Source organism: Penicillium diatomitis (genome assembly GCF_028827545.1).
Source record: "Penicillium diatomitis strain IBT 30728 chromosome Unknown utg000007l_segment0_segment0, whole genome shotgun sequence".
NCBI classification, from domain to species: Eukaryota; Fungi; Ascomycota; class Eurotiomycetes; order Eurotiales; family Aspergillaceae; genus Penicillium; species Penicillium diatomitis.
The window spans coordinates 107,525-133,195 of NW_026623179.1; the positions used below are offsets into that span (position 1 = coordinate 107,525).

The 25,671-nt window shown below is 50.8% G+C and overlaps 10 protein-coding genes across 10 annotated transcripts; 5 read left to right on the plus strand and 5 right to left on the minus strand.

Annotated features, from left to right (window-relative positions):
* Window positions 1–673: 673 nt before the first annotated feature.
* On the minus strand, window positions 674–2,716 carry N7539_006036 (acyl--CoA ligase; the record flags this gene model as incomplete). The annotated part of the gene is made up of 5 exons (XM_056935638.1): window positions 674–1,232; window positions 1,344–1,768; window positions 1,873–2,307; window positions 2,400–2,537; window positions 2,624–2,716. The coding sequence occupies 5 exons, from the start codon at window positions 2,714–2,716 to the stop codon at window positions 674–676; spliced, it is 1,650 nt and encodes a 549-aa protein (XP_056789106.1).
* Window positions 2,717–3,980: 1,264 nt separating this feature from the next.
* On the minus strand, window positions 3,981–6,344 carry N7539_006037 (Hsp70 family protein; the record flags this gene model as incomplete). Its single annotated transcript, XM_056935639.1, has 12 exons — window positions 3,981–4,177; window positions 4,238–4,382; window positions 4,452–4,560; window positions 4,691–4,708; window positions 4,771–4,868; window positions 4,929–5,028; window positions 5,086–5,347; window positions 5,402–5,468; window positions 5,526–5,570; window positions 5,639–6,084; window positions 6,144–6,214; window positions 6,280–6,344. The coding sequence occupies 12 exons, from the start codon at window positions 6,342–6,344 to the stop codon at window positions 3,981–3,983; spliced, it is 1,623 nt and encodes a 540-aa protein (XP_056789107.1).
* A 413-nt stretch (window positions 6,345–6,757) lies between these two features.
* Window positions 6,758–7,924, plus strand: N7539_006038 (uncharacterized protein; the record flags this gene model as incomplete). Its single annotated transcript, XM_056935640.1, has 1 exon — window positions 6,758–7,924. One exon carries the CDS (start codon window positions 6,758–6,760, stop codon window positions 7,922–7,924), a length of 1,167 nt encoding a protein of 388 aa, XP_056789108.1.
* A 318-nt stretch (window positions 7,925–8,242) lies between these two features.
* On the minus strand, window positions 8,243–9,361 carry N7539_006039 (isocitrate lyase/PEP mutase family protein; the record flags this gene model as incomplete). Its single annotated transcript, XM_056935641.1, has 3 exons — window positions 8,243–8,865; window positions 8,936–9,083; window positions 9,152–9,361. 3 exons carry the CDS (start codon window positions 9,359–9,361, stop codon window positions 8,243–8,245), a joined length of 981 nt encoding a protein of 326 aa, XP_056789109.1.
* Window positions 9,362–9,814: 453 nt separating this feature from the next.
* Window positions 9,815–10,051, plus strand: N7539_006040 (uncharacterized protein; the record flags this gene model as incomplete). The annotated part of the gene is made up of 1 exon (XM_056935642.1): window positions 9,815–10,051. The coding sequence occupies one exon, from the start codon at window positions 9,815–9,817 to the stop codon at window positions 10,049–10,051; it is 237 nt and encodes a 78-aa protein (XP_056789110.1).
* A 1,154-nt stretch (window positions 10,052–11,205) lies between these two features.
* On the plus strand, window positions 11,206–12,113 carry N7539_006041 (YoaK family protein; the record flags this gene model as incomplete). Its single annotated transcript, XM_056935643.1, has 3 exons — window positions 11,206–11,323; window positions 11,401–11,430; window positions 11,524–12,113. The coding sequence occupies 3 exons, from the start codon at window positions 11,206–11,208 to the stop codon at window positions 12,111–12,113; spliced, it is 738 nt and encodes a 245-aa protein (XP_056789111.1).
* A 2,808-nt stretch (window positions 12,114–14,921) lies between these two features.
* On the plus strand, window positions 14,922–16,280 carry N7539_006042 (glycoside hydrolase family 43 protein; the record flags this gene model as incomplete). The annotated part of the gene is made up of 1 exon (XM_056935644.1): window positions 14,922–16,280. One exon carries the CDS (start codon window positions 14,922–14,924, stop codon window positions 16,278–16,280), a length of 1,359 nt encoding a protein of 452 aa, XP_056789112.1.
* A 1,538-nt stretch (window positions 16,281–17,818) lies between these two features.
* On the plus strand, window positions 17,819–19,266 carry N7539_006043 (pectate lyase A; the record flags this gene model as incomplete). The annotated part of the gene is made up of 3 exons (XM_056935645.1): window positions 17,819–18,085; window positions 18,174–18,409; window positions 18,699–19,266. The coding sequence occupies 3 exons, from the start codon at window positions 17,819–17,821 to the stop codon at window positions 19,264–19,266; spliced, it is 1,071 nt and encodes a 356-aa protein (XP_056789113.1).
* A 501-nt stretch (window positions 19,267–19,767) lies between these two features.
* Window positions 19,768–21,191, minus strand: N7539_006044 (FAD-dependent oxidoreductase; the record flags this gene model as incomplete). The annotated part of the gene is made up of 2 exons (XM_056935646.1): window positions 19,768–20,127; window positions 20,205–21,191. 2 exons carry the CDS (start codon window positions 21,189–21,191, stop codon window positions 19,768–19,770), a joined length of 1,347 nt encoding a protein of 448 aa, XP_056789114.1.
* Window positions 21,192–23,785: 2,594 nt separating this feature from the next.
* On the minus strand, window positions 23,786–25,467 carry N7539_006045 (uncharacterized protein; the record flags this gene model as incomplete). The annotated part of the gene is made up of 4 exons (XM_056935647.1): window positions 23,786–24,036; window positions 24,088–24,960; window positions 25,066–25,308; window positions 25,371–25,467. 4 exons carry the CDS (start codon window positions 25,465–25,467, stop codon window positions 23,786–23,788), a joined length of 1,464 nt encoding a protein of 487 aa, XP_056789115.1.
* Window positions 25,468–25,671: the final 204 nt, after the last annotated feature.

Here is a 25,671-nt window from a genome sequence, read left to right on the forward strand (position 1 = left end):
GTCTTGTAGCAGGAGAGATGGAACTTGGCGCTCGGACGCAATCTAGACCGCCAACGTTGGCAAAGCCTCAAAGGTACAATGGATTCGATTTGTTGGGGGCCAACACAACGTTCGGATATGTGTAGTTCATCACATTTGTCGACATGCGCTAAGGAGGTCGAAAGTTCTAGACTCGATAGCTCTACCCCGTAAGCCACTAAGTGTCCGAATGTAAACTTTGCCTTGGAGGAATCGCCGTCAGACTTGTCGATGATGTGCAGGACATGAGAACCGTACTTTAGTGGAGATGGCCACAGAAGCCGGTTGACACATGCTTATTCAGAGGCACAACAGAGTTTAGTACACACCCTTCCGTAGGGCGACCGGGTAATCATTTACATTGGAGATAAATCTCGGGAGGTGGGGGTCTTCGCTGGCGGAGGGGGGAAGTGACGGCAAAGATGCAGCCTGAGGACGAAGGGAAGCAAATATCTCGGAACGATAATACCAGGAGTCATCGAGTGGATTTACCGCCATCTAAGCTCACTGAACATATTGACACACAAGAGACTTCAATTGGCTGCCTATCGAGCTCAAACACTTGCTACACACAGCACCGATGCAACAAGCCAGGCCAATTCATTACTCTGCCCATACTTGCGAGACATTTCTCGAGATCAACCCTTGAACACAGTCAAAGCCGGGCCTGGGTTTGGTCGGCGCCAAGTTCTTGCTTGGCCTGCTCCCGTAGAACACGCTTCAAGATTTTCCCACTAGGATTCCGTGGAATAGACGCTAGGAATTTCACGCCGCCCACGAGAGCTTTGAATCGTGCCAACCGCGCAGCAATGTGTTCCTGAACGGCGTGTTCCGTCAAGTTCTGGCTTTGAGGGCCTGGACGACGAACGACGTAGGCTCGTGGCAATTCGGTGTTCGCGCCCGGGAGAGTTACCCCAATGACAGCGGCGTCAACAATCTGTGGATGCGAGAGCAGAACAGCTTCAAGCTCAGCCGGTGCCACCTGGAACCCGCGAACTTTGATCAACTCCTTTTTCCGATCGACAATGTACCATTTGCGAGTTGATACGTCGCAACGAGCAATGTCTCCGGTTTTGAACCATCCGTCTGCGTCAAAGGCGTCAGCATTGGCCTTGGCGTTTTTGTAATATCCAGACGTGACTGTAGGACCTCGGACGCAAAGCTCTCCGCAAACACCAAATTCTGAGATATTGTTGCCCTCTTCGTCGATAAGTCTGAACAAAAGTCAATACAATTGTGTGGCCCACATATAGGATAATCAAGTCCTGACCCCGAAGAAGAAAACACACGGAGCATGTAAAGATACATCTGAGCAATATACTTACTTCGCCTCAAGATTCGGGATCAGCCGTCCCACGGAACCTGTGTCATCGCATTCAGGGTATCGGAACATGGTCGCTATGCAAGAGGTCTCTGTCATTCCCCAGACTTGATTAAAAGGGACATCCTTCCCCAAGAGTGACCGAAATCGAGCCTGGATATCTTTGTCCAAGGGAGCCGCACCACATATAACCATGCGACTCTTTCGAAGGAAGGCTCTCTTGGTGGCGACAGGCGACATCAGTATCGCGATTGCAATCGGTGGGACCATCAGTAGGTCAGTCACGTTATATTTTTCGACGGTCTCGAGATACTGCTGTAGATCGAAACGGCGCAGCACATAAGCAGGTTGGCCTGCTTTTAAGGTGGAAATGTGAGTGGTTGGGGCAGCTGCCGCATGGAAGATTGGAACAGTGACTGCACGAGAGACCTGTGTTACAATGAGAACGGGTTCACAATCTGTTGAACTTTCGCAAACCCCTCTATAGACGTAACTGGAAAGTCACAATCACTTGCACGACTGAGATAACTTACAGGATAAGGCCGTGGATCGACCGCTATGGTCAGCTCATGCTGCGCAACTAGATTGTAATGCGTGATGATCACAGCTTTGGGCAGACCAGTTGTGCCACTACTAAATAATCGGGCAGCAGTCGTGGTCTGAGTACTCTGCAGGTCATTGAACCTGATCCAGTCCTCGTGGCCAAAGTTGAACAGCTCTTTCCAGGACTTGTGACCTGGTGGAATGGACTGGTGGAGATTATCAAAAATCCACAAATTCTCAAGGGGCAATCCTGTCTCTTTGGCGGCGGCAAGAAGAGGAGTCATTATCTCCGGTTCGGTAATCAGAAACTTCGTGTCAGAGGCTCGAATATGGTGAGCGAGCTCTGCGTGAGTATAACCAGGATTTGAACCGGTAAAAACTCCCCCGGCGCCGATGATGGCGAGGACCAAGATGCTGTAGTTGATCTGGAAGGCCACGTTCATCAGCTTCCGCCGATGTTTTGGACACGGTGATAGTCATTTTGCAAACCACTGAGATGAGAAGCAGAAACACGCACATCATTGAATGAGTGTATGAGAACGCAGTCTCCTCGGCGAAGTCCCGCAGCACGTAGCCCTGCAATCAATTGGCGTATAAGGTGCCTAGCTTGATTGCACGAGATCGAGCGTGTCGGGCGATGGGCATCAACGTAAATCTGACCGATATTTGCCAACCATCGATCAGTTTGGAAGCTCTCAACGAAAGACTACTTACTTGGAGCATGGCCTGAGTAGTTCATACCGGCTTGTTTTGGTCATATTGCGGACTGTCAAAAATATACGACAACAAGTCTGTTGTAGGAATCTGGGCTCGTTCGGAAGGCTCAAAGATCATTGTGGAAGGGATCAAGAACCAATAGTCATGCACAAACTTAGGATTAGAAGACTGAAGACCGGAACCAAGGGTTTCTTTTGAAGTGGGACTCTGATCGGTTCTGATATGGACGAGAGGTCACTCGGGCCCGGCTCATCGCGATATAAATAGGAGAGTAGGAGAGACGGATAGACGGAATATAAAAACGCGTCCAGACTGCTGATGCATAGATCTGGCCTATGGAACGAGGCTCAAATAAGCCTTCCACTGCCCCACGATCGACCGAGACACAAAATTGATTGCACATTGTTGGCCTGACTGCGTCTGTCGTGCAGCCAACAGTCAGCCGCCCTTAGGCGTCCAGCGCTTGAGCCCTCATGAACAAAATCACTGCTAATGCAGCCATAAACGGTGCAACCCAAGAGCCAACAGCCAAACGGGTTTATAGTTTAGAGTTGAGCCCGGTCCAACCGTGAGAGTTGGAGACTGCGTTGGGTGAGCCGGAGAGATCGGCGCCAAAATGGGTTTGTTGGTGTGTTGGAAATTCTATCATCTGCCAGGGGGCCTTAGGCGAGATCCGTAGGCCAAAGGAGTCTTCGAGAGAGCGAGACTTCCGACAGCCTTCATGTCTCTCTCAGTACAGACTGTTTCCGATTTCTTGGAAAACAACATCGGGCCACAGGGTGTGACAGGCCCGGCGAAGGCGTCTTTGGAGTGTGGAATCGTGGATGAAAGTTGACGGCCGAGGCTGGAGTTAAATGGGAAAACCCTCAGTTCAGCTCGAATTCCCGTCCCCGGCGGTGGCCCCTACTGCCTCCGCCTCGTACCCTGTGGGAGGCCTTGGAGATGCGTTAATTACGTGCGCCTGCGTCCAAGGCGAAACTGGGTTGTATCTACAAGCATCCATATCCTTCGGGGCAGAAAACTAACTTATGATGAGGCCCATGGCGCTCTTTGGAGCATGTTGCCCTCCCAAAGCCCATTCATCGAGAATTTTCTCAAAAAGCCGATTTTCTTCATTGGATGATGATCATGAAGCTCCATCTTGTCCAGCTGTCATGTCGTTCCAATAGCTCAACCCCACACAAAGAGATAGGAAGAGGTCTGCTGGATATGTACCGGTCCCCTCGCAGGTGTCATCCTCAGAAGCAAAACGAATGTTGCATTCATTTTCCATCTAGTGAGCTATCATGCAAGTGTACCGTCGAGCCAACGTAGCAAGTTTCACAGCCTTATTTGCAACGAGCTGGAGCTTGCAGTAAAGCGTGATTCAAACAACAGTCTATCAGTATTTTGATCTCACAGTGCCGTATGATACTCCGTTGAATTCCAGCTCAAATAGCAGTGACGCCAATTGGGGGGTAAGCTTCAACTCATACTCGATATAGTAGTATTTTATACCTTTGGAATTTTCTCGTATCTCGAAAAGCTCCTTTGGAATTCGGGACAGGTCTGATTCGAGGCGGCACAGCGTCGAGACCCCTTGAAAGCGTCCAGTCAGAATATCGCGATTATCAATCCCGAGCGGGAGGTGTTACTCACTAGAATTGCAGTAACGGGGTGCATCTTCAGCCAAGCAGAATTTCAGTTCGTCTTCGAAACGGTATGATTTGCGAATCGCGGCCCCGAAACCCACGGTGCGATAAAAGGTCAATTTAATAGGCTTGTTCTCGGCAATATCATCGCCCTAATATAACACAAGATTTAGCTGCTGTCGCCGGTGCTTGAATTGCAAACAAATATTCGATCCGCAAACCTTGCCAATAAACCATTGCATCCATCCGTCAACCACCCACTTCTCCTCGAGAGGGTCCCAAAACTTCTCTCGATCAGAATGAACAGATTCATAATACGAAGATTTGCAACTGATTCCATAGTGATATCTCGATTTTCTGTTGTCGATTTGACAGCCGTCAAGCCCTCTGTGAACTGCGCCACTTTCATGGAGATAAGCCATTTTTTCGCGTTCGTGGCTTGAGACCATGATGCACTCACCGCACAATCGCAGACCATCTGCCCGAAGTAACATATCGTCAATTTAAGACAGTCATTGGATCGGGGATTGGCCCACTCACGCATTCTGGGGTTGCAAAACCTGAACCTCGTCAAAAATCTCCTTGACTTGCTCTCGTAGGTAAGCCGAGGCACCCAGACCGCCGACCAGAATGATTGCCTAGCGGAAGTTATTCAGGGTCGCAATTGTCGAGATAAGCCCTTAAAGGGACTTTCTTACCTTCAGGAGATTTCCAGATTTCTCTACCTCCATTTGTTGCTCCGTGATGAGCTCCTGGACTCGTTTAACCACGGGTTGGAAGATGCCTTCCACTTCATGGCTGTAATGCCAGTCAACTTTGTTCTATTCTCGCACCCTTTTTTTTATCTTGACTTACCTCTTGATATTCAGGACTCCATTCTGTAGACCGGCTTCTAGATCATCAGATGCTCCAGGGATAGGAATAGTACCATACCCAACATCAACAAAATCGTCGATCTCATCAGGCCCCTCGAAGTTAGGCTTTATATAGTCTCGCCATCGGCTCATGGCAATCCACTTTGCCTTGTCGGAAAGACGACTGTACTTAGATTCACCGATCTTTTGGCGAATGAAAGTTTCAAAGTAATGGTCCAAGGCCATGGAGCCACAAACATCACCTGAAGTACTTCAGTTATTTCTGGCGTGTTGACGTACAACGAATGAGTACCCACCTGTTCCTTCAGTGACCTCCACGAGTCTGAGAGGGTCAGTCTGTGTGATACGATACGTAATCAGGTCCTGAGCATTGTCAATTAACATTGTCACGTCGGAAACATGTAGGCCCTTTCAACGTACCACAGTTCCTCCTCCAGCGTCGCACACGATTATACAGTCGTCTCTCTGTTTTTTTCTTCGGTTAGTGTGTTACCACGGTCAGTCATCCGCGTTTCCAGCCCCGAGTGACTTACGGTCAAGTTGTTTGGCTGAATTGTCTGTATGGCGTAGACTGCAGCTGCCTCGGGCTCTGAAATGAGATACAAGTCTTTCTGAGCGATACCAGCTCGACAAGCGATTTGCATCGTGGCATCCTTGGCTTTGTCGGACCAGATAGCCGGCACAGTCATGAAGAATTGCAGATCAATACCTTCAAGGGCAGACCCAAATCGGTGATGCAGAACGCTCTTGGAGTGATCCACAAGTTTCTGAACGTAGTCACCGGCTGCACCGATCGCGTCCTTGCCCATGTACTTAAGAGCCTCAGCAGCAGTGATAGATGGGCTGAAGAAGTATCTTTTTTGATCGTCTAGCAAGAGCTTGACGCCATGGATTGCTTCGGGTGCATTGTTCACTTGATAGCCCCAGTGAAGGTTCTTATCTTTGTAGACGAGAACTGAAGGAACCTTCTGTGAGGTAGCTGAGTTCAGCTGTCAGTTACACGTATCACTCGAATTTCTTGTGAGGAATTAGGTCTACCATTTCCCCCACCGGGCCACTTTTCGATCACCTCCACATCGGAGGAGCTGTCTTGGAGTGCCCAAGCCACCCTGTTCGTGTCAGCAATAAGTCGAGCCTGGAAGTCATTCATGGAGGGAATTCAAGCCATGCATACCCACTATATGTGGTTCCATAATCGATACCAACGATTATTTTGGGCTTTCCCTGTATGTCAGTCATCTCGGCAGTGACTGATGATCGTCTGGAGTAGGGTAGTAGGGGACCTCTGAACAATGAGTCCAAGACAAGTGATAGCACAGAGAAAGTCAATCTTCTCTGATGGATGCCCAGCAGGGAAAGAGGATTAATAATGTATCCGCATGAGTCCATAGAAACGGTCGACCTTTAGCGTTAACCACATCATTAAACGTAATCCATTTGGCGCCAACGCCAAAAGGAGCCTGTGATGACGAGAACATTAGCCAAGCTTCAGATTGGCGTTGACCAAACATAAGCTTCCTCGCTTTCAATTTCGAGTAGCCTAAATACTGCGTTCAACCATCTTTTGCAGAAATACTGACTTGTTCGACTTGATGAGCTTCATCGTTGAGTTCTTGGATAACGCGGCCCGCTTCCTGAGTGTGGTTTTCAAAATGGAGAACGTCCCTTGCGACGGGGAGCCAAACCGGCCGAGAGAGATTGACCCCCGCAAAACACCCACCTGCAGGTGCAAAACACGCTCAAAGAACCTGGAGCGAGTCAACGCCATTTTGCGAAAGAAATTGCATGAGACTGAAGCTTCATTGAAAATCTCACAGGATGCCCAGCTGACCTGGGCAGAGAAGACTCAGCAACAAGAGGAGCAGCTCAAGAAAGCCCGACTCCTTGAAGCAGAGAATAGTCGCCGATTCGAAAAAGATCTCGAAAAAGTACGCCTCGTTGAAGCAGAGAAAACCAGGCGGCTAAAGGAGCAGCTCGAGCAAGCCAGTGATGCAGCTGCTAAGGCGAACAAGCAACTTGTCCAGTGTTTGAAAAAGGTCAATGAGTTGCAGAGACGAACTGAGTCTGTCGATGAGAATCAAATTATTGACCGAATGCGGAGTCTGTTTCGAAAGTCTGAGACTTGGACGACACGACACTTTCCACCCAAGAGCGAGAGGTCCGCCATGGACGGAAATACAGACAACAGTAATGAACGCAATCTCGGCCTTGATCAGAACTGGCTTCCAGATCCTCAGTATATTCAGGCTGTGCTATCGTCTGCGATTTGGTTCCATATATTTTCAAAACCAATGATAGGGGCGCCGGATGAATTGGGGGGCCACTTGAGTAGACTCGAGATTGAAGTCGAGAGATCCTGTGAGACTGCCCCAAATCCCGAAAATATGCCGAGTGCTAAGATGTTATATTCAGTCCCTTCCCACATATGGCAACACTGGCGCAGTGCAACGAGCCAAAGCTTGGCCAACATAAATCCAGCGAGTGGCGATAAAGCTTGCAGCGCCATACTGCAGTACATGGAGGAAACATGTTCAGACCACTCCGTGTCCAGTCAGAACTTCAGGGTCTCACAGCTCGAAGATCTACTTACCGCTTGTATCGATTTCAAGAAGCAGCTTGAAAGACAAGAAACCATCTATCGCTTCGAGCATAGTTACCCAGACACGCCATTCTGCGAGTGGTACATGCGAAGCCACAATGGGACTTCTCCCGTCAACTCGTTTGTTTGCAGGTCATTGTGGCCAGGTCTCTACAAGGTCACGTCTGAAAAAACGCCAATCATGATCGAAAAACAACTTGTGGAGCTTGCTGAGGTATAATCTCTACCACTCGATGATACACTGAAGCCTCAATTCAGTTATAGCTGAAGTATTTCCCTTTGTTTCGAAAAGATGAAGCATACCTATGCTCTTTCGACGTTCAACCTAACCTTTACCTTACTAATATCATATTGACTTTTTTTAACTCATGGACTGACGCGAGAAAATGCTAGAATATGAAACATGGGTTCTTTCAATTTACATGAATCTGTCTGGCTGGGCTAATCTGATACTGCGTGTTGACTGTATCTCGAAGTGAAAAGGAAATTAAATTGGGCACGAAGAAAATCAAGGAGAAAAGAAAACACTCTTCACCAATCAAACTCCGTTAGCAAAGCCATCACCTCCAGCCTCGGTATCTACCTTCATAGATTCAGACAGACCACAAACCTCGAACAATTTGCGAGGGGAAAGACCTTCGGGGGTTCCAACAACACCCTCGGTCAACAAGCGCTGGAAAGAATCACGAATTCCCAAGTAAGCAGGTGCAAGAGAAGCAAAGGAGAAGATCATGATGCGGAATCCCATCTCTTGGGCCTCTTTGGTGGTGATGATGGGGGTAGCACCATTCTCTACCATGTTGAGCAAGAGGGGCCAAGGAGCGAGATCTTGCACCGCTTGGCGTGCCTGCTCCTTGGATGTGAATCCCTCAAGGAGACCGACGTCAGCTCCAAGATCCCTCGCAGCCTTGAGGCGCTCAATACACTCCTCGTATCCGTGTTGCTGGAGGGCATCAGTGCGGGCAATGAGGACAATGTCCGAGTGCAGACGTTCTTTGGTCTGCTTGGCCGCGCGAATGCGAGTCATGTATTCCTCGCGGCCCACGACCTTCTTGCCTGCGAGATGGCCACAACGTTTGTTCTGAATTTGGTCTTCAATGTGGAAACCGGCGACACCAGCCTGGATATATTGTTGGACGGACTTGGATACCATGAGGGGACCTTTAAAAATCATGTCATCTCAGTACACGCTACAATAATCCTCGGAGAACTGCGTATGCTTTCTGCTTACCTCCGTATCCAGTGTCCATATCAGCGATGAGGGGGGGTCCGAAGGGATCAAGGTTGGCAATCATCTCTGCATTGGTGCGCATGTCGTGAAGCTGGGCCAGGCCAAGATCAGCCATTCCGAGTCTGGAAGCAGTGGTTCCTGCACCGGTCTTTGAAAATTCAGTATCAGTACAACACTCTCGACGACCTGTCGCGTAGTGGGGATCAATATTCATACCATGTACATGGCTTTGAAGCCGAGCTCCATCGCAATACGCGCAGACAGACCATCGTAGACTCCAGGACACACAATCAGCTCCTTGGAGTCCTTCAACATGCGGCGCAACTTGGATGCGGCGGGAATGACATATAAGGAAACATTTGGCTCTTGACGAGTGCCGTTGACCTCGTAGAAGCCATCCTTCTCCACGGTGATAGTGATAGTCATGATTGTGATGGAAGTGTTTAGAGGGATGACAGTGAAATTATTGGAGTGGAAGTATGAGAGAGAAGAAGAGAGAATAATATAGTAGATGAGTGATTCTGATTGTCAGAGATGATGATGCTCAAGTTGCTACGTCGTTCTCGGGCTACTTATACTTTCGCCATCTTCTCCGAAAGCACCCAAGACTACATCAATAGCCCTGAGTGATTCAGGTCGGATTGGATTACTCCGATTCGAAGGCGTTATCGTCGTCGATCAATCGCGAACTGTGAGTGAATTTCTCTAGGGTTGCAACATCTGACCATGCGCCAAGATACGAATGTATCGATTGTATTTTCTTGGGTTGTACTGTCCTGCAAACAGGGGCCGAACGCTGGCCGAATGATCTCTTCGATGCATTTGGTACATCAACAAAGCTAATACTTGACAAGACTACCACTGAGTCGGCGGTGCGTCATGCCCGATAAGAACAAGCCATCTGCGGAACGGCGCGACGGCACGAAACTGGAAGAAGAGAGCCCGCAAACCTTAACCGCGATAAATCAGGGCTCGTCCAATCGGGAAAAAGGAAGAAGGGGTCTGATAAGATGGTCACTTCTTCAGCCTACGGGGCATGAGCCCGAGAGGATCAGCGTCGGAACAGCCATCGGCCTGAAGGGTCCTGGCAACGGCAAGCGAAAGCGCAGACGCTAGTAGGGAATAATCTCACTTGCATCTGCAATGCTTTCAAGTGCATCGAAGGGGGCAGTGCACAGCAAGCGACAAAATCACCGACTCGGCAGCAGACTTCGTCGACCACGGTCCGCCGAGCTGCCGTAACCAATCTATGATCCAGAACCTCAACGGCCACTTGTAAGAAGAGGGCATATCAACGTGGTATTTTTTGCATTGGGAAACATCTCACAAAAGGTACAAATTTATGTCCCCATTGATTTGTTTGGTTCTTGCAAGTGGATCCGGAGGGTGAGATTGGCCATCACCAGGCCTCAGCTCTCTCCCCTTGAAGATCCAAGACGGTCCACATTGGCGTCTCCATTATCGGGGAGCCCCGACCAGCATTTAGTTCGGGTGTAAAATCGGGTGTAAAATGATCACCGTTGCCAAGCCACACTTTCATCTTCTGGCCGCGCATTTTATCCAAATTGAATCAGGAGGGAAGTGACAATCTTCAGTCGAATGATGGTGGATCTCTCGGGACGAAACGTCGAGGCTGGCGGCGCCAAGCGGCTCGGCATCACAATCGCATCCCGCCGAGGTTGTCTTGGCCCCGAGGACTTGGTTGCATTCATCCGGTCCGCGGAGAGGAGGGTACAACCAAGACGGATGATAGAAAGACACAGAATTGCCATAAGCCCAGGGTGTGCATATGGGTGGAGTCTGAAGATGTCGCTGATTCTGCAGGATGCAACCCAATGCCCAATAAAGGGTCCAAGCTAAGTTCAATACTCAGGTGAGGATCAGCTCCTGATCCTGGATAGGTAGAAAATCAGGGTCAGTTTACCCCCCTGTTTTTCTTCTTGCAGCTGTACCAGTCGCTAGCCCCTCGTGGGGGTCTGTTTGGACTTGACAGTCCAGAATTATCAAGCCAAGCGCCAGATGCAGCTCCGTGTCAGCGTGCAGAATGCCCGAAATGAAGTCAGAGGGGCCATTCGAATCTGAAAGAAAGGAATTAGTGAGAACGGTACTTCGATAAGCCCAATGAGACCGCAATGACCCATTCACATATTTTCAGACACTTTCTGGCCGCCCGCGAAGGAAACAGATGTTTTTTTTTTCTTCTTCGTGATCACTTTTCCATCTTTGCTGTTGCTAGATCATATCCATCATCCTGTGTGACACCGAAAAACATGGGACAGCAGAAGAAGAACCTCTCGGGGCTCTCTACCTTTCTCAAGAACGAGGTAGATCCACGCCGTGCCGATCTGCTGTTATTCACTTGCTGTCTGTGTTCTGGTCTCGTGGACAGTACAATATACAAGGGTGCCGACCCCATGAACTTCTTGCGCAACCGGAACGGCAATTGAACTAACAATTCCCGCCAGCGTACAACACCTTCGTGTCTATGCAGACCGGTATGTCTCTTGTGTCATGATTCAAAGACGGTGCTTGTGATTGAGAGTGACTGTGGTCAAAGGCTAACGTTTCTGTGCGACCTCATCGGGCAGGAAACACGATTTTCGTGGGACTGGGAGCATCTAATCAGAACCCGCGTCCATTTGGATGGGCACGCTCCTTGACCTCGATCGGCTGTTTCGTTATTGGCTGCTTCCTCTTTGCTCGACTGAATCGCATTATGGGCGCTCAGCGTCGAGGATCCCTCATGCTATCGTTCTTCATCCAGGCCTCATTGGTCATTGTGACCGCCGCTCTCGTCCAGGCCGGGGCGGTATCTAGTGCCATTGACGACAACTCAGCGAATCCCATTGTCCGATGGGACCAAGAAGTTCCAATTGTGCTTCTGAGTATCCAGTCAGCCGGGCAGATTGTGGCCAGCCGCACTTTGGGATACAATGAGATTCCGACCGTTGTGATTACGAGTCTTCTTTGTGATCTGATGTCTGATCCCAAACTCTTCCTGCTGCGCAATGAAAAGCGCGACCGTCGGATCATTGCTTTTGTTCTGACGATGGTTGGCGCTATTGTCGGGGGGTGGGTCACGAAGTCAACGGGGAATATCGCACCCATTCTTTGGCTGGCGGCAGGCATCAAGTACAGCGTGGCGCTGGCGTGGGGATTTTGGAGGGTCAAAGCCTAAAAGCCTGGGGAGAACGTCCGCCATGGAGATAGAAAGAGATCGGATAGACGGAGAATAGCTGGAATCAATTGGAATGTTTTGATGCATCGTTCCCAGCGCTGTTTGCGACTGCAAAAGTCACCCCCACTCCTCCAGCATATCATCATCATCATCATCAACAACACACCACTTCCAGCAGTAGAGCCAAGACTGCCTAGGCTGGGCATCCCGTCACTAAGCAGACGGGCCGAGATTGGGCGGGAGGGAAGCGGAAAATAGAGGATGAATGTCGATCACCTACCGATTTAGGCTATGAGTATCCTGAAGATCTCGGCAGTCAAACTGCTTTGAAACATGGTTATCAGCGGGTGTCAGATCATCGTGGTGATTGTAGATTAGAGAAGGGCGAGATGTCACATACCGGTTCAATAGCCACAAGTCTCACGACAACTGAATCGTCTTCCTACAAACAACATCTTCTCCCATCGCCACGCGTTCTGCGTCGCATCGTGTTGCCTTGGTTTCTGTTGGCCGGGCTTCTCCACAAAATCAACAAACCTCGCCAAACATGGGAGCCCACCGGGTCTGTCCACCTAAGATACGTGAGGTCCACGCAGACATGCACTGTGCAGCCACACCATCGGTGGTTCTCATGATGATGCGCCAAGTCCCAGATCTGGTGTCATCCATGATAAGTGCTGACTGGTATCTGACCCGTGCGAGATCGAGCCGACGGTGCCTTGACGTCAGTCTCCAAATCAGCGCCAGCAAGGTTTCGGCCCCAGTTAAGCCGGGCGCGTAACACTTCACACACGTGTTGTGCTTATCGAATCGCTCTGTGGTTAAGATCAGATCCCAACTGCCAAGGTGTGTTGAAGTCCTGGACCGACCATCATGGTATACTCGGTGATATTGGACCCTGGGTACCCTGCGTGGTGGTCATCTTGCGGGCCCGTCCGCGTCCTCGTTGGTGAAAGATGTCTGGGCGCTGCCGCGCGAGTCACGATGACTGACTGGTATCTCTGACCGGATACATTGTGTGATTGGTGCCATGTCAAGGTTCTCCCGGATTTATGAGTAGTCACGACTCACTAGTCACGTCGGTCTCATGATTCGATCTTTTCCCCGCCAAAGTGGACTTGAATGCCCGCTGCACACTGGCACTCCCGTAGGTGTCGGTGACAAGGGATCGAATCGGTTCTTAGGTCTCTCCTGTGGAGGCGCTCTTTGTGTTCGGCAGAGAGGAGAGCCCTCAAGTAGCCCCATCAGGTCAACGCATACAAGAATCTGCAACTTGTATGTCCTGAACTGCTACAGCGATCCGGCCTGCCCATCTGCCCACTCCACGCAGTCGAGGTGCGTTCCGTGATTACAGATAATTGACCAAAAGGAAATTCTGCCTGTGAGCAATTCAAGCTCGGCGATGACCGAAGACTTGTAAGCACTGATTGCAATGCTTTTCTGGCACGGTCCGTCTTCCCGAACCCTGATTTCAGGGTTTCGGGGCATGAAGCTGACATGCAGGTTGACTGTCTCTTCTGGGTCAGTTAAAGCAGTCCATAATGGCTTCGTGTAAGGGAATCTGGAGTTGCTCAGCCAAATAGGCTCGTGTTGGCCGTTCTCGGATGTTCCGGGAAATTTCCGACACCCGGAGCTAATCATGATCACGATTTGAGCATTGATCATAGTTCTGCTTCTGAATCTCGGGAAGACGCTTCTGGTTCTGCAACGCTGCAAGATTGTGCCAGCGACCTGACCGGACTGGTGGCGTCAGATGGAGTGTTTGCGAGACGGCCCCTCGAGCCCAGAGGCGACCTCACGATTGGGGTGGACCCGCAGGCGTGGGTTTCGGTGGGGATTGTTGTTTCAGGCCGCTCCTTGGAAAGACCCGTCATTATTATTCCCAGAACGAGACTGCAGAAGAAGACAACGGTGTCTCGTTGACTGATCTAGACTAGTGAAGGCGGAGAATATCAATCGCCCGGTAGGTAGCTAAATTGCTGACGAAGATCATCACTTTTGAGTCGTGTTTGAGGTGAAGCCCCTGCTCACCATCCAACCAGGTATTTTCGCGACGGGTCCTATACCTTTCGCCATTTGCATGGCAACAGATTCGGCAGGCACTGTCTGGTCTACCACACAGCAACAGCTTAAAACGCCTGCTTACAGACTCAACCAGGTACTATTTCGCTTCCACCCACATTGATTGAGATCGTGTACCACGCTGGCATGCAGTGGTTGCTGGCATCATCTCGCTCCCGCTTTTCCACAAGTCCACAGTCCACACTTAATGACCACCCCTCGTCTGCAGCTCGAGATGTTTCACTCGTGATTTCTGCTCCCATCCTGCGAATTCGTCGCCATGTGGTCGCTCCGTTCTTGGTCCTCGCGGAGATTTCATTCGGGATTTTTCATCAATAAGGCAAAAACCCGGATCCTACGCTGATAATGGTATTTCTCCGTTGCGGGGCTTCTGTTCAGGGATGATCGCCACGATGAGCAAACTGCCGCAAGTTGTGGAAAGAGAGCAAGAGCTCCCGTCTCCGCAGGTGAATTCCCAGTCTCGCCGTATTCGAGACAGATCGAAGGCTGAAAACGCGAGTGAAATGGGAGCCTACAGGCTGAATTATAAAGCTCGGATCGCTTTCGTGAGATGAGGTTCCATTTAAAAGCACACTGCGGGCCCACGACCCGTCGCCGTTGTTGATATCCATTCGAGTGATTCTGGAATCTCTTGCGTACCGCCACCTTACGATCAATCAGGTCGACCCTTTTTTCTGTTGGAATACACACTCTTTCTGTCACTGGACTCTGGTGGTACCAACAGCCATGCTCTCCAAGCAACAGTTTTGGCCGTGGGCCTGCACGTTGCTTTCCTTGAGCACTTTCGGGAACGTGGCCAAAGCAGATAATCCGATCGTGCAGGACATTTATACTGCAGACCCGGCTCCAGTCGTCTACAATGATCGTATCTACGTGTTCACGGGCCACGACAACAACGGTGCCACATTCTACGACATGACGGACTGGCGTCTCATCTCATCCGCTGATGCCGTGAATTGGCAGCATCACGGCTCCCCCATGAGCCTCACCACTTTCAAGTGGGCCAATGCGAATGCATGGGCAGGCCAAGTGATCGAGCGCAACGGCAAGTTCTACTACTATGCTCCCGTCCGACACTCCACAGGCGCCATGGCAATCGGCGTGGCTGTGAGCAACAGCATCACCGGGCCGTACACGGATGCGTTGGGCAAGCCACTGGTGGAAAATAACGAAATCGATCCCACCGTTTGGATCGACGACAATGGACAAGCCTACTTGTATTGGGGTAATCCAGGCTTGTACTACGTGAAACTAAACGCGGATATGATTTCCTACAGCGGTGGAGTCAACCAGGTCTCCCTGACCACTGCTGGCTTTGGCACGCGGACAGGGAACGCCCAGCGGCCCACGACCTTTGAGGAAGGCCCTTGGCTCTACAAACGCAACGGTCTTTACTACATGATCTACGCCGCCGACTGCTGCTCGGAGGACATCCGTTACTCAACGGGACCTACAGCCACCGGACCCTGGACGTACAGAGGCGTCATCATGCCGAGCCAAGGTCGCAGTTTCACCAACCATCCTGGCATCATCGACTTCAAGGGAAACTCGTACTTTTTCTATCACAATGGCGCCCTCCCCGGCGGTGGTGGCTACGCTAGATCCGTCGCCGTGGAAAGCTTCACCTATCGTAGTGATGGCACAATTCCTCAAATCGACATGACCACCAACGGGCCAGCCCAAATCGGAACTCTCAACCCCTATGTCCGACAAGAAGCCGAGACTATCGCCTGGTCCTCGGGTATCCAAATTGAGACCTGCAGCGAGGGCGGATACAGCGTCGGCTACATCAAGAGTGGCTCCTACATCAAGGTCAAGGGTGTCAACTTCGGCAATGGTGCCAAGACCTTCACAGCACGTGTGGCCTCGGCCGGTAATGGTGGTGACATCCAGGTACGCTTAGATAGTCAGAGTGGTTCCATTGTTGCTACTTGTACCGTGCGCAATACTGGTGGTTGGCAATCGTGGGCCAGCGTGAGTTGTCCCGTGAGTAACGCCAACGGGGTCCATGATGTCTACTTTGTCTATTCCAGCAGCGACAAGAACTCGTATCTGTTCAACGTCAACTGGTGGCAATTTGCCTAGACGTTTCAGTGATGTTGACATTGACAAAAGTCGAAGGTCTTCAACAATTGCTTCTTACTTCTTCATATTAGGAGACAACCGTCTGGGCCTTTGTTTATTAGCCCGGAGAATGCCAGTGTCTCTTAATCGATAGCGATTTCAAATCCAGTCGCAGATTTGATCCTGAGATTGCTCGTATTCATCTTTCTTGGAGATTTGAAGGGTTTTCTGCTTAGAGAAGAGATTCCGTGTCATAAAAATAGTTGCCTGTCATTCGTGGTTTTGGTAAGACAGCCAGTCCGTCGACACCAACACGGATGTTGAAATAGATCGACGGCCCTCGTACTTGACTCGTCTGGAATAGCTAAGACCAGACACCCAGCGACTTGCCCTCTGGGGACATGTCGGATCTGACCGGTCTTCAGTCCATGTCAATCATTTTCGGGGGCACTTTGGGTAGTATACCTCTACTCCAGCGTGATAAATCATTGACCCTTTCTGCTCCGACCGACCCTCTCTCCCTGCAATGCCCTGACCTGACTGCCTAGCCGTTCCGCCCCGCTTGATCAGAGATTCGTAGACACTGCCTAGGCGGAATAGTCCCGACGGGAAGGAAACATACTCTTGGCTGGAATAGTTCCTCATCCTTCGGTTCGTCTGGAGCGTATTTGACGAACATCTTTGAATGGAGGGGAAGACGATTTCCTCCACTGGTGTTTGCAGTCCTTTCCACTTCCCATGTGGCTTTATGTCCAGTGCATTCCCATGACCCGGGTGCTCATCTTGCACAGCGGTCGTTTCATCTGCTTCAATGCCAAGGTCAGCAATGCTTGCTCATCTCCGAAGAGCATGCCAACAAAAGCGAAACAGTCTAGAGCACAAACGACTAGGGCGACCGCCTCCGCCAGGAGGCATCACTAATTGGCTCGAGAGGATCGACTTCGCTAAAGCCACACAAGCTTCTTCAGCAACACTCACCGGGCGGAGAATCCACCGGTGTTGACGGGCCATGCCAGGGTAGCTCTTGTCTGATTGAAGGAAATTTCCACCCCTGTCTCTTCGTTTGGAGTTTTGCCAAGATCTTCTGCAACAGATTGATACAAGTGCATGCTTGGTACGGCTGCAGATGCATGCACCCCGCAAAGGAGAGACCCTTCACGCGCTCAATCCGGGGTAGCTTTTGATCCTTGAATCACTCACATCGTTGTGCTTTGCTTGGGAATCTGACTCGGGACTTGGGTGTTGGAAACGATGCGCATGACCGTACCACGAATGAACCAAAGCCCTACATGAAATACATGCCCTAACAACTTGTTTGTCAAGAGGACTTGCTCTCGGCTATGGTGGAAAAATTGGCAACCGCCGAAGCATCACAGGTCGTCACAGACAGATGTGAGGTCCGGAGATCGACGACAATGTGAACTGTTCATGGAAACTTGAGAAAAATGTAATCCCCCGACCAGTTTTCGGGGCGCTCCTTGATGAAAGAATTGGTTCACAGGAGGTTTCGTCGTCTCGATGAGTGAGGCTGTCTCTACTATGAGAGACCGGTTCCAGATATGAAATTATCCAAGAACATGCCAAGGAGTCGCAAGTACAAAAGGCAACAGAATCCTTCAACAAAACACTCAACTCATCAAAATCGACTTTCCTTTCTTTTCAGAGGCAGCGACAGGTTACTTCTCAGCGCATTAATCTCCACCTTTTTAACTTCACCTACAAAATGGTTCGCCGTTGCTCTGGCAAGGTGTCTCTCCGGAGCAGTCCTTGCCGCGCCGACAGCGACCAGTGACAACTTGATTGTCAAGCGTGCTGGAATCAAGGATGTCAGTCTTAAAGTCCCAACCTCTCCGCATAATCCAACAAGTACCCTCGTTCAACTTGAGATGCTGACTCTGACTCGGTCAAAACAAGGCTGCAACCGGTTTTGCAAGCCAGAACGGTGGGACAACTGGTGGCGCCGGCGGCACCACCACCACCACTACCACTGTCTCTTCTTATGCTGCCTTTACGGCGGCAGTCAAGGAAGACGCGAAGAAAGTGCTATTTGTGTCTGGAACAATCACTCAGACTGCGGATCAAGCCCGGGTCGGAAGCAACACCAGCATCATCGGCAAGGACTCCAACGCAAAGCTGGTCAACTTTGGCGTGTAAGTGAGCAGTACTGAATTCAACCTTTGCTGTCCTGGAATGACCAGCCACGGCTAGCTAGTTATACCCTTTGTCTAGCCTTGTCAAGGGCGTTTCAAATGTCATCATTCGCAACTTGGATATCTCCCAAGGTCCTAGCTGCCAATGGTGATGCGATTGGCATCCGTAAATACTACAATACCCTGACCCCGTGAAGGCCGGGGGAACTCACTTGGCTTATCGCCAATGATTCGCATCAGAGAAATCGACCAACGTGTGGGTTGACCACTGTGATGTCTCTTCTGATAGAGAACACAATAAGGACTACTACGATGGTCTGATTGACGTAAGTAGTTCTGGTCTCTTGACTTGTCACCTTGCTGTTTGTCGAAAGCATACTAAATCCCGCGATCGGATCACCCACGCCGCAGACTATGTCACGGTCTCTAACAGCTACATCCACGACCACTGGAAAGCATCCTTGATCGGCCACTCGGACAAGAACGGCGCCGAAGATACAGGCCACCTCCACCTTACCCAGAACAACAACCACTGGAAGAACATCCACTCCCGGACTCCACCCATCCGGTTTGGCACCGGCCACATCTACAAGAGCTACTCTGAAGTTGACGACAGCATCAACACCCGCGATGCCGCGCAGGTTCTCGTCGAGTCTAACGTGTTCAGCGGCTCAACCAAGCCTCTCTACTCAACTGATGCCGGCTATGCATTTGAGAGGGACAACGACTTTGGAGCCGGTGCGAACGCGGCCTTGGCCGGCACGCTCAAGTCTGTGCCTTATTCTTATTCGCTGCTTGGATCGAAGAATGTCGAGAGTGTGGTTGTCGGCTCTGCTGGTCAGACTTTGAAGTTCTGAGGTAAATGCAATGTCGAGCGGATCAGGAGGATGACCAGGAAGGGAAGCGGGCTGTATGTGGAGGACAGTAGGGTCAATGTCAACGGAGTATGAGTCTCAGGGTCACAATTTCAGGCACACGCAATTGACCGATAAGGTCACACTACTAGTACGGAGTACCGTGTCTAGTCTGAGATTGTTTCTTATCCAAATAAATCTTACTCTTCAAAGAGGTGATCAGGAGTTCTACACAAAGACTAGAGGTCTTACATGTCCAGGTGCAGTGCCAATACCTTCGAAACTCTGTGACCATCTAAGACGAGTCTTCTCCGTGTCCCAAAGGCAAAGCTTTGTCATCTGACATGTTTTGGTCACTCCACTGCACGTAGTACTTCATCATTATTCAATTCCAAGGGGTATATATCCAAATTAGGTAAGTATCCTGCTTGAATCCAAAACAAGTCTCTCCCGGAAATGCGCCTCGTCGGCTTGACCATATCCAACCCGGTTATCGCTGATTCGTCACACCTTTTCCTCCCTCAGAAACGAGTTCAACGACACCATGTCCTCACTCGGTGTGGGAGTCGGGAGCAAGACCTTTGTAGCATCGAATTCCCACGCAGATTCCCGCTTTTCACGACGATTGCGAATCTGAAACGGCATCATCCATTCCTTCAGTCGACTCTCTAAGAATCCCATGTCACGATTTCGATCCCACATCCGCCTTGATTCTTTAAAAGCACTTTCCACCGTCTCTCGGCGAAGTCGCTCGTATGCTTCAAAGACCTCTGTCAGCGGTTCCTGGTAGTATCGAGAGAGAATGCGAGCGAAGAGGATCGCATCGTCCAATGCGTATGCGGCAGATTCGTCTCGGGGTGGCATCTGGTGGTGGGAAACATTAGCGAAATGATCAGGAATGATGATGTTGAACACGTCTCTACCCCTGAGAAGCTACTCACCGCATGTGCTGCGTCTCCCAACAAAATGACGCGATTCATGCACCAGCGACTCCCTGGTTGCACCTGGTATACTGGATAAAGCATCCAGTCTGCCTTGCTATCTACCATCTCGCGGATGCAAGGCAGGGCCGACTTGGCGAATCGCTCCCGCATCTCGTTCCGTAAGTCTCGACGGATTCGATCCTTCGAAGCCCAATCCTGTCCGGAGTCCAGGCGGTAGTTGCTCAGCTCTGCTTCATCGAATTGCACGATTGCCGCAGCAAAGATCTGTTCGTGATCGGAGTCGATAAAACTCGTCAGCAACGAGCCATGACGCGAGACGTTGAGAGCTGAGGATCTGAAATGTATTTTGGACGAGAGACTCTTGGTCGGGATGGTCGCTTGAAGAAAGGACATGCCCGTGTACTGAGATACACTGTCGGGATCAACCCAGCGGGTGCGCACGGCCGAGTGCACCCCGTCACAGCCGACCACCAGATCCGAGATGACCTCGGTGCCATCACTGAAATGCAGAACCGCCTTTTCATTGATTTCCTCTCCACCCAGCACCTTCTTACCAAAGACCACCTCCACATTAGGCGTGCGCTCAATGACCGCCATCATCGCCATGGAGAGAACGATCCGCATGACACGGCGGCCCTTGTATCCTCCAAACCCATTCCCCTTTTGATCCACAAAGTCGATGGACCCAATAGGTCGACCGGAGCGCATCGAGAACAGTTCAATGGCTTCCACGTCCGCGCCACCTTCGGATCCCATGCGGTCCAGCTCGTCGAGCACCCCCAGTTGTGCGAGATGTCGTTGTGCGACCGGTGTGAGATTGATGGCGCCTCCAGATGTCGACAGAATATCATGGCGCTCGTAGATGGTGATTTGGAGGTCGGGTACCAAGGGTGTGAGTTCTCGTGAAAGTGAGAGTGCACAGGCAATGCCCGCAATGCCCGCACCGACGATGGCGATGTCGCGAGGGGGAGTGAGAGCGCTCATCGTTGCGTTTCGTCTTGGAGAATGTTCTGGTGGTTGTGCAAGTATAAGAGTTGTCCTCGTAGGGAGCCCTTATCTGGGAGAGAATGATCGGCCAGTCGGGATCTCTTGGACACGGTCCGCGACAGCCCAATGTCGAGATTTTGTAGCGTCTGCCCCACGCGGACAGGGACGGGGGAGGTCGTTGGCAGTGTCAATCGACACGGTCGAACCGCTTGGGCTCAGAATCGGTTTGCTCGCGTGAACACACTGCGTTCGAGCCCTCCAGAGTGTTCGCGTCCTCAAGAGTCCGAGAAAGAGACCAGCCGGGAACGCACTGAGGAGAGCACGGAGAATGATCAATCGGCAAAGCCCACGGAGGTGGGGGTGTGAGATAAAAATCGTGTGAAGAAATCTGCACCGTGCTGTGTCGGCTCTTGATAAGGATTTTCTCTCCTCCGGTCTCTAAGGAGGACCTAGACCGGCTTCCAGACTTCCAGACTTCCAGACTTCCAGACATCCCCACGTCAACGCAGCTCTGACCCTTGGGCCTGAATATCTGGTCCAAACCCCTCGTCCATGACGAGGCAACACCGGCTTGACTCTTCGAATCGAATCACAGGCGCCATCCGCTCGGCCGGAGAAGGGCGATCGTTCGGCATTTGCTTATTGAAGAAGTATCTCCCCCCAAAAAAGGGTGTGACAGCGCCACGTCCCGTGGAACCAAACCCCCGAGTGGATCCGGTCTGATCGCCAGGAAAACGGGGAAAAAAAAAAAAAAAAAAAAAAAAAAAAACAGATTTCCACAGTCCGAAGGATGAATTGAGTTGATGGGGGGATGGCTTGGAGTTCAGAGGCTGACAGCCATGCAAAGCTCTGTTTCAGTCGAGCCGATCGAATGCTCCTGCCTGAATAGTTTCGACGAAAGTACCAAGAACAGTATGACAGGTCTGTTTTCCCTGGCACCAAATTACATTTCCAGCGAGCATGGGTTCCATTGATCATGGCCAGCGGCCTTTGGATAGCTCATCTCTGCTGTGGTGGCGGTGCACCGGTATCCTCAAGACTCTCTCGCCAGCGCACCCCAGACCGAGATGACCGTAATCGAGCCCATTTGCAGTCCTTTCCTTTTGCCGCTTTGACGACTACGGCAGAGATCCGATTGTCCCGTTGCCAAGTTTGCTGTCGACATGTCTCCGTCGGCAGACGCATCCCACGAGTCGCGGCGCACTCTGCCGAGAGCCAGAGACACTCTCGACCTGTCAAATCGTGTCATCAAAGGTGAGTGCTGCATTCACCCCCAAAACTCGGGGTCTGTGAGTCCCCACCGTTCGTAACAAGTGACAACTAGTCAACTACAGCAAAGGACCCTTTTTCACTGTTTCCACCCAGGTGCCTCGTTCAACCCTCATTTTTATCCAACATGTAGGTGGCATCAATCATTTTGCACAGACATTTTCATGATGCATCTGGAACGATGGAACGATTTGCTACACATTTTGCATTGTTATCTTTCAAGAAACCGATTGATCGCACGCTTTCTGAAATTGTCAGAAGACCTAAGGATGACTGAGTATCTACCAGCCAACGGCCAGGTAGAACTTAGAAGTGTGGTGGGTCGGCCGGTCAACGTTGCCATGTTTTGAAGTTCAAGACCCGCAGATTCACCCTTTGTACTTGAGACTTTCACCCGTACACTCTCACAGATCTAGGTTTCCCATGCTCCAAGGGCAACCCCGGCCGAAGAGCGAGGCTGTCATCGAATGCACACGCATTCGATGATCAGCCCAGATGCCCACGACCGTATCGGTATGCGGAGAATGTGAGGTCATACAAAAGTGGCCTTGCCCAATGAAAGACCCATATCCGAACCACTCAACCATGTTTACATTGAGCCGATGCTCGTCTCGAAATTCAAACGAGGCCGATGCCGTGGGACCTCCCGCAACGCGCGGCACGGTGTGGGTGCACAGATCAAGTATCAGGTATGCAGCGGGTTCACTTCTAAGATCTAGACGCAGGGTGAACCGGACGTGGGTAGCACACAGTAGAATGTTAAGGGTGTGAATAAATTGATGAAACTCAACCTTGAAGCATCGGCTATAGCAGAGATTGCGCTCAACCAAGAGATACTTTACATGTTCGAGTCAGACACCTTCGAATCCAGTGACTCACCGACGGTTCGGCTAGTACAAGTGCAGTGTATACTTGCATCGGGTCATTTCTACATGCACTCCTTTTCTCAGGAGGACTATAAGTCCCGCGGTTCGATTCCTAGTAATTCCAGTGCTGTCTTCGTCCGGCCCTTCGTCTCCAAACATGGCTCTCGATTTCTGGGTGGGATTCCAGAGGTGGACCAAAGATGTTATGTGGTGATGTCCCCCGGACACACCACTGTTCCGGACCGTGACCATTGACGGTCAAGTCATTCTTTTTTAGAAACCGCCAGAGTGTCTAGGAGGCGAATGGGCAATTGAGAATAGACTTTGATTTTCGCACGAATTTGAAATCCTCTGTTCTTTGACCCCATATTGTACCTCATCGTCGCACTCTATCTGAGATTCCACGCAGCCTGTACAGCACAAGTCAAACACATCATCGCTACCACATGTGACTGGTCAGTCAAGCCACATCCAAAATCGTTTCAGTGCTGTTTGAAGGTCAGGGTGTTGACAGCCGCGCGAGCTCTCAAACTCACCAAGAACGCAACTCATCTCATAATACCCCCCGTTTTCAACAAGCCGGCCAGAAATGATAGGTCCCAGGAAAAGTCCCAGTTTGACGCTGAGACTGCTGATCACCATGGCGTGGGCGACGGCCTCTTGGTCGAAAGCCCTAGTTTGCTGAGTTTCGAGCTCCTGGACAGCACCTGATATGGAAGACATGTCAGTTGAGGACCTGTTTTGATTTGCCTACTCACCCCGACTTTTGTCACATCGCGGGTGACTCTTACAAGCAGTCTCCGTTAATCCAGCTCCCTGCAACAATGACATGAACACTCCGGCGGCAGCAACGGCGCTTGCATAAATCACCGCTGGTCGATCGCCCGAAGCTGCCCATGAACCCTGTTCACTTCCAGGAGTTCCAGCCAGCCACAAAAGTACACCCAACCCCAGAAACCCCACGGATGCCGTGTGATGTGATCCGACTCGGTTCTTCAGCCAGTGCGTGGGAACACTAAGAAAGACATGCGGTCCGTGCAAGACAGCAAACAGAATACCAGTCAGCTGACTGCCCCATCCAAAGGCTTCACCTACGTGCAATGGCATGGTTGTATCGAAGCTGACTGAAACAATGGTAAAGCAAACTGAGATCATGATGCCACCCATATAACGACGGCTAGTGAGCAGGTGGAGATAGAGATTGAGGTCCCGTTTCACAGATTCTACATCCGCCGGTAGGTGAGTTTTGATCGTCTTCGTGGACTCGAAGGATGACGACAGCAGAGAACTTCTTTCATCTGGTCCTTCTTCGGGGTACCGTGGTACGTCACTTACCTCGGGCTCACGGGGCAAGTCTTCTGACGGGACCAGCATCAGACTCTGCAGAATAATGCCGAGAGAACTTGCCGCAGAGGCAGTCTTCCAGGCAACCCAGTAATCAGAAATCTCAAACAAGGTCCCGGCTACTAAAGGACCTCCGGATGAGCCAGCTGCAACGGCAAGACTCAGATACCGTTGAGTTTTCTCATGTCGATTCGACGAGCCGACACTCGACAGGGTCTTGACGCCTTGAACACCCACTATCGTATTTGCCAGTGCCTGGACGGCCCGCCCACCGAATAAGCCGATCACTGGGATAAGTTTCACATGAGTCATTTCTCGCCTGGAATGTGTAGGTGTTGGCTTTACTCAGGAGTGTGTGTATCAGAGTCTGTCCAAGCAAGAATTGTCATTACCTGAGTGCGAAGACGCAACAACCAAAGAACCAAGTAATTGCCCCAGAAGACCGAGTTGGAGCCAAGTCCTTGCCCCAAGGCAATTCGCCAAACGACCGATCAACGGCGTCACCAGGAACGAAATCAGCGCCGTCTGAGCTAGCAACGCGACACTCACGCGCTGCAGAATCTCCGGTTCTAGGTCAAGTCGGTCTTCTAGAATGGATGGCAATATCGAGACCACGAATTGGTGGCGATACATGTCTGTTTGAGAGTTTGATCAGTGTCTTGAACCTAGAACGAGCTCACAACCGGACAATGCGCACCGGTCAATACTGAGGTCGCGGTGGCAATGAGAATGAATCGGCCAGAGGACCTCCATCTGTATCCCCATGGAACACTCTGTTCCTGAGACTCTCCCATCCTACAAATCTGCCTCGGGGTGACTCTTCAGCAGACTCGTCTTGTGAATTCAAACGCAAATCGTCACACCCTGTAATAGAACTAAATGAGTTTGATCAGGCGTCAAGTTTCGCTCATCCCCGGGGATCTGCCGCTTCTTCAATACTAGTTCGCATTCTGTCGATCGCTGCTCGCTCTGCATTGGGTTCTTGTCCCCTGCATACC